This window comes from Grammomys surdaster, unplaced genomic scaffold, assembly GCF_004785775.1.
Source record: "Grammomys surdaster isolate TR1022 unplaced genomic scaffold, NIH_TR_1.0 958, whole genome shotgun sequence".
Taxonomy (NCBI): domain Eukaryota; kingdom Metazoa; phylum Chordata; class Mammalia; order Rodentia; family Muridae; genus Grammomys; species Grammomys surdaster.
In genome coordinates, this window is record NW_021605377.1 from 348536 (window position 1) to 356021 (window position 7486).

At 44.2% G+C, this 7486-nt stretch overlaps 1 protein-coding gene across 1 annotated transcript in view; it reads right to left on the reverse strand.

The window, feature by feature from the left end:
- Positions 1-408: 408 nt before the first annotated feature.
- Positions 409-7486, reverse strand: part of Utp20 (UTP20 small subunit processome component) — an 82552-nt gene continuing 75474 nt past the window's right edge. The window contains exons 56-62 of the mRNA XM_028783101.1: positions 6761-6893; positions 4913-5100; positions 4166-4237; positions 3265-3531; positions 2460-2586; positions 1077-1222; positions 409-868 (exon numbers count right to left, since the gene is read on the reverse strand). Coding sequence (XP_028638934.1) covers positions 713-868; positions 1077-1222; positions 2460-2586; positions 3265-3531; positions 4166-4237; positions 4913-5100; positions 6761-6893 — 1089 coding nt within the window. The 3' untranslated portion in view covers positions 409-712. The remainder of the gene's footprint in view (positions 869-1076; positions 1223-2459; positions 2587-3264; positions 3532-4165; positions 4238-4912; positions 5101-6760; positions 6894-7486) is intronic.

Genomic DNA, 7486 nt, shown 5'->3' on the forward strand with positions numbered 1-7486 from the left:
ATAAATTATAATGTTAACCACTGAGCCATCTGGAAGGAAAGCTTGTGGTACAGTGGAAATTCTCATATTTTGCTGACAGCACCTTTGTCTTTTGACACAGGACAAGCCCTTACTGCATCTTTTTCTAGAAGTGCCTTGCGTTGTTGGTTCACTGTCTTGTCTTCCATTTAAGTTTTAGAACTGGCTTTAATTAACTTATCGTGAACTTTTTGGGGGTTTTGCTTCCATATGTACTCAACCAGTGGGATGAACTTGGGAAAACCCACCAGCATGGCTGTATCTATCTATTTGCACAGACTTCTAAATGCCTTCTGATAAGTTTACAATACCACATCAGGTTTTTTTTTTTTTGAAAAAGCTAGGCTTTAAATCATGTCATATAGTATCATAGTCTTTTTTAGACAGGAGTAGCATATAAACATTTTAATTAAAAAATACAAGTATGGTTACATAAAATATACATTACAAATCTATGCCAAAGTTTTAACTTAATTTCTTTTGCTTGAGCCCGATCTCAGTGCAGCACTCTGAAACTTGTGGCAATCCTCTTGCCTGAGCCTTTTTAGTCCAGAGAGTACGGGTGTCAAGCCACCACACCCACCTCCCAAAACAAGGAGCAAAATCTGCTGGACATTGAGCCCAGTACACTAAGGCAGGGTGTTCAGGTTTCCATCCTGGTAGAGACAGCTGAGTTAACGCACACAGGGAGACCTCACTCCACCATTGCCAAGTCTCTGAGGCTGTGGGACTTTTGTCTCTTGGCCTTATAACCCGGACGCAGGAACTCTATCTTTCTCTTCTTTGCTTCACTTTTATTTTTATGTTTCTTCAACTTCTTCTTGGCAGCAATATCAGGATTGGTTACAAACTTGAAGAGAAACCAGAAATCTTTCATTACTTTTAAAGTACATGTGAAAAGAATCCAAATCACATGCAGAACATGTGTCATTAATGAAAATACTCCTCCCATGCCCTCATTTCTCCAGGAACAGTGGCACACCCGTGTGCACAGCATCCCCTAGTTGAAAGCCCTTGGTAAGCCGGTAGATGAACCATCTCTACAGCCACACACTCACCTCCAGGGCCTTCCTCTTTTTCCGAAGTGCTCTCTTTTCACTAGCCTGTTTCTGGACAGAGGCAAAGGCTAATGAGAAGCTCTCTAGTCCAACCAGCTTTTTGAGTAATTCTATGATTTCCTGGGATAAATTCTTCAGAACAGGGTCTAATCACACAGAAAGAAAAGATTAGAGGCAATCACAGATCAAAGTAACATCTAAAGTCCTGTGCTGTCATGACTGTTACTATTCAACACAAATCTGAAACTGGCTTCTGAGTGCCCGAGATGGGAGGGCGTGGCCTTGTAGCCCCCATCACAGCCTGATGCAACAAGACACCAGGAACGTGGTGTGAAGACATTCACGCAACCTAGGACCTCGGCAGTGTTTTGGGTTAGCTCTGTGAGCCTGCTCAGTTCTGCAGCTGTGGAAGAGGTAAGACTTTCTCTGGCCTCTGGTGCACATGTCAGAGTCTAGCTGTGCCCCGAGTATCATTTTTTGTGAAGACAGACTAAGAAGCTGTATTTTCCCCTACCCTCCATGTCTCCCTCTCTTTATAAAATGCAAATCAGCCACAGAGTTTGCCTATTTCTCAAATACCATGAGAATTAAGATGTATACCACACAAAAGGGACTGTTCTGAATATTCTGGGCACTGAAGAGTATCACTTCAATACGAACATGAAGTATAGTGAGCAAAAGATGGACTGGGCTGCACAGCTAAAATCAGTCCTCTAAATGTGTGGCTTTCCACAGCATTAGGTGTAAGAACCTTAGGACCAATTGCTAAGATCTCAATGAAATCATATACTAAGTTCTATTTTCTTTCTATTACTTAGTTATCTAGGCCACACATTTAAAGAATTGCATTATGAGGTATTTGTGAATAAGCAAAATATGAAAACCTGGGATGTAACATCAAATCTGCTTCCTTTGTCTTATTTTTAAACTAAATTTTTTTTTCCTTTTTGAGATGCTCTCCCCATGTAGCCCAAGCAAACTCCAAATTCCCAGTTCTCGCCTGAGCCTCCAAGTGTTGGGGTTGCAGGTACACAACATCTGTCCAGCTCACTGTGAGGTTTAGAATACCCCAAACCTGCCCGACAGTACAGTCATCATTTTGTACAAGGGAAACATTTTTTGAGACTCTGTTTCATTGTGTAGTCTTGGCTAGCCTTGAATTTGTCAAGATCCATTTGCCTCATGAGTCAAATGCCACACCATTCACTTTCCATGACTGGAAGCATACAAAGAGTTCATTGAATACAATGGAAAATATGTTTGCCAATTAACTGTTTTCTTAAACTCTAGCAGGAAAGAAAGAGAGAGAGAAAGGGGTCATCCAGCATCCAGGCGAGAAGGGGTCCCAGTGTGCGGACCTCAGGACTGAGATGGCAGGGTTACCTTGCTCTGAATAGGTGCTGTTGAGTTCTCGAAACAGTGGAGCGATGATCACTGGGAGATAGGGCTTTACCCGCTCTACTCCAAGATCCACGGCTATGGCACCGAGGAACTTAAAGATGCAGGTTCTCTGAAAGAAGACAGTGTTTTCACTTGAAATGTTTCTGCTCAACATTCAGTCATGTAAGCAGTGTTCATGAAAAGCAGAGTTCACTCTATTTTGAGACAGATATTGTTGCAGTATTAGGTTCAAACTATAAAATCCCAGGGATCCGAAAGTCTCACGAATAAATTAAAATATTCAACAAAATCCCCCAAACACTCCCAAACCAAAAACTACCAAATATTGTTAACTGATGCCTCTAAATGTAGCACTTGGGAGGCTGAGGCAAGACCAGCCTAGGATATAAAGCAAGTTCAGGCAAATGAGTCAGAACCCTTGTCAGGTTGGGCATAGCAGTGCAAGCTTTTAATCTGAGTGCTCAGGAGGCATGGGCAGAAATCTAAGTTTGAGGTTAGACTGGTCCAGATTGTGAGTTAGAGGACTGCCAGAGCTACATCGAGAAATCCCCTCTCCAAAAACTAAAACCCACCCACCCACCCAACTGCCCTGTGTGAAAAACAGGGGCCAGTCATAGTGGCACACACCTCTGAGGCCAGCATTTGGGAGGCAGAGGCAGGCAGACCCCTGTGATTTCCAGATGAGCAGAGCTCCAGGCCAGCCAGAGCTATGTAGTAAGCTGAGACCCCTTCTTTGACAACAGTAACAAATGAACAACAAAGACTTTCAGTTGTCTTGCTGCTATACCTTTAAGGGGTTTCTGGGTGAATAGGCCGCTTCCAGCTTAGCCATTCGGGACAGCTTCTGGATCAGCCACATCAATGTGGCTGGCTTGCTGGGCTCTTCTCTGTCAGACTCCGTTTTTCCACCAGCCTTCTCTTCTGCCGCCTCTCTGGCCAGAGCATCTGCTAAAGTGTCCTGTTCTTCTGAGTCTTTTAACTCTCCTTGCTTGTTCCCAGATTCAAGTTCCAGTAAATATAAAACTTTCGCTATGAACAGTAAGTTCTTAACAACCTTAAAAGTGCGGAGGGGGAGGTTAGAAACAAGTGTGGCTTGTTGGGCCTAACCTAAGGTGCAGCAGACGGAGACAGTAAGCACGGCGCCATGCACTGACTGCTGTTCACTTTTTAAAGTGAACCATGTTACCATTTACTTTTTAAAGATAAGAGTTGAGACCTGTACTCCAGGCTGGCCTTCCTCAGCCTCTCCAGGACTGGGACTACAGGCATGAGCTCTTATACCAGCTATAATTACATTTTCTCTTATGGAAGTACATAAACTATTTCTAATGATGGGACAATGTATCTGTTCTTAAGGACATCAATTTTTAGGTCAGACCATGAACAGCATTCTTCCTCTTTAACTTCCAGGGGTGGAGGGGAAATTCATTATCATGTTGTACTTCAACCCCTAACCCATCAATGAACTCCTTTAAAGCTTTGGACACTAAGCAGAACTGGGAATGGTGGTAAAGCCAAGAGGTATCCTAATATTGGCCCCAGAGTCAACTAGACATGCATGTCTAACTGACTAACTAACTAACTAACTGACTGCACACATACTTTTATCAAATATGCCAGACACTAATATCAAATGCAAGCCTACGCTGTTGGCTCTCGTATCCTGAGATGACTCCATACACTCTTACCTGTTCTCCTAGAGACTCATCTAAGAATTTGGACTGCAGCTGATGGCATGATGCCAGGGTGATACTCTTCATCTGTGAAAAGAAACAGACATTAGCAGACAGACAACACAGGTGATTAAAAAACAAAAACAAAAAAGTCCACCAAACAAACAAAAAAATCCCAGTCACGTGTAACAGCTGGGTACGTGGCACACGTCTAAAATCTGAGCACACCAGGAACCCGAGCCAGAGGAGCCCCATGAACTCGAGGCCAGCCTGGGATACACGACTGTGAGTTCCACAACTCCTTTATGTTTAGGGAAATCGTGTCTCCAAACCAAACCGACCCCAGCCCCAACAAACACCCAAAAACTAAACTATTAATTCCATGTGCAACAACTCATCCATCAGCTGGAGTTTCTCCCACCCACAGGCTAGCCCCAAACAGTCCATACTCCACCTACGGGCTAGCCCCAAACATTCCATACTCCACCCATGGGCTAGCCCCAAACATTCCATACTCCACCTACGGGTTAGTCCACACACCAGTCCATACATCTCACTCAGGTTAGAAGGGGAGAAAACGGTTTCAGAGAAACTGAACCTTAAATATACAAGGAACAACAAACCCAAGCTAGGCATGGAGCAGCTCAACTCTCAGGACTTGGAAGGCTGAGGCAGGAGGTCACAGTAACCCTCAGGTCAGCTTGACTTTAGGCTAGCCAGGGCTACATCGAGCCGGTCTTTAAAAAAATAAAAAAATGGTACCTTCTGGCCAAGGTCACTTGTTAGGAACCTGACTGCTACAGGGTCTGAGGTCTTCTTTTTGGCCTTTTTGCCTTTCCATTTTTGAATGAGCTCTTCTGGTTGGCAAGAGGCAAAGAGCAATCCAAAAATCTGGGCTGCTGTGAGCCACACCCAGCTGTGTGGGTGTCTGAGGTGAGAGTGCACATGACCTGAAAGAGCAAAACGCATTCTTAGGCACCCCGCTTTCCTGATTCCCTGGAGAGCGACATGAATGGGGGCACTCATGGAGCCTCTCTCACGGGCTTGGACCAAGGAGCTAGAGAGGGAGGAAATGACTGTCCCTGCTTTCCAGGCCACAGAAGCCGGGGGGAAGTGGTAGAGAGACAATTATAACATTAACTGTCTGGTAAATGATGCTGAAGATATACATGAAAGCCCCACTGTCCCTATGAGTGGCGCCATAGGACCTAGTTTCAGAACCAGGGAGATAAGATGCTGTTCTCAGGCCATTTGTATAGATCAGTAATGTAAACATGTATACAGATACAAGCTTAATTCTAAGAGAAACTGGAGACAGGAAGTGCTCATTTCTTTCTGAGCGCTTTCTACTAGGTGTGTGCTGTGGTGACCTCCTCTAGCCACCACGACTGTGAAGGAGGCTGCAGCTCTATCTTACAGAGCAAAGAGCTGCTCCTGGGAGGCTGGCGGCATGCAGTCGGGCCCCGGCCCACCTCACCAGAACTCAGTGCTTCAGTGAGAGGACGGATACAAGGCCTCTCCCCATCACTGCTCTTGGCAGGTAAAACTACAGGTCTAATGTGACAGTCATTTAACCGCAGCATTCTGTGTGAACATCCATATACTGACTAATCTGAATTTATAGGTTAAAGTTCTGGGGTTACACTGTGCATTTAGAGAGTTCTATATAGTACACAGTAATTTAATGTCCTCAAGTGAAAAGGGCATCTACTGAGCTGTACTGTCATGTGACATATGTCATGTGACATGCTGGCTGAATACACTAGGACACTAGCATCTCTAGGAAGCAAAGCCACTGTGGAAAAAACTTCATAAAGGGACTGCATGGAAATACACTGTGTGTGCAGATCTCAAACCATGCTTTGAACAATGAATATAAGGAATAGCTTTTTAAAATTTGTTACTTTTTTTTCAGCCCTACCAGCTCTTACCCACTCTCCCTCCCTCTACTCCTTTTTATTAACAAGGGCCCCCAAAGAGAGTTCTTAATTGTAGGTCACATCTTAGCAAAGCTAGGCAAGACAGGAAGGAAAGGGGACGAGGAAGGAAGATCTGGTGTGTGTGTATGTGCGCGTGCAGCATGTATGCACGTGTGTGTGTGTGTGTGTGTGTGTGTGTGTGTGTGTAAGAGCTGACATGTGGAGCATATGAAAGAAACCACCACACAGCACTTCAACTTATACCTTTTCAAAGATTAATATCCTTTGTTTCATAAATAAAATGTGTTAGTGACAAAGAAATACCCTTTCCTTCCAAAAGAAATATTTCAGTGGAATAATCTGATGGGATCCTTTATGTTTTTTTCTTTATGGACTTTATTTACTCTCTGTAGTGTTCTTATTCAAATTTCAAGTACTTTCTTTTTTTCTTTAAAGATTTATTTATTTTATGTATGTGAGTACACTGCCTCTGTCTTCAGACACACCAGAAGAGGGCATTCAGATCCCATTATAGATGGCTGTAAGCCACCATGTGGTTGCTGGGAATTGAACTCAGGACCTCTGGAAGAGCAGTCCGTGCCCTTAGCCACTGAGCCATCTCTCCAGCCCTCAAGTACTTTCAATACTTTTATGACAACTACTATGTTATTAGATTAAATAAAATACTTACTCCAGATTTTACTCAGAGTCTCAGAGGGCTTGGTAAAGTGAATAATGTTACATTCCTTGATGAGTTTACTTATCAGAGTGAGAAAACCAAACAGCAGGCGATCTGCAGCCTTTTCTTCCGTCTCCTCTATGATCTAAACACACGGAGAATGCATGTCAGTTGACATAATGACCCTGAAGCACCCAATGCACGTCTCTCGAGCATGTATGTTTCTACTAGGCTGCCCAACCACAGCAAGGCATCGTTCCCAGCCCCTTTAGCACTCGTGCCAGTAGCAAGTCCACTCCCAGCTGTGATAACCAACAATGGAGTCCGATGCTCTAGCTGAGGGTCTCTGATCGTCTTAGATCATGGTAGAGAACTTGCCTTCAGCCCCACTTACTTTCTAGGTAGTATCTCACTGTGTATGCCAAGCTGACGTCAAACTCCTAACTATGCTTCAGGCTCCCAAGTGCTTGGGACTAAAGGTGTACATCATCACAATAGGCTGCCCCTGGGATTATGGCTGTGCATCACGACAGCAGGCTGCCCCTGGGATTATGGCTAGGCATCACGACAGCAGGCTGTTCCTGGCGTGTTTCTGTGGTGCTGGGGGCATGATGGGTAAACACTCTATTGTGGAAATATTCCCTTTACCGGCTGGACTGAATTCTGTCTTTTACTAACGAAAACTCCATGTTTACATACAGTACTAGGTACACCGACTCAACCTGAGTTACATACAGT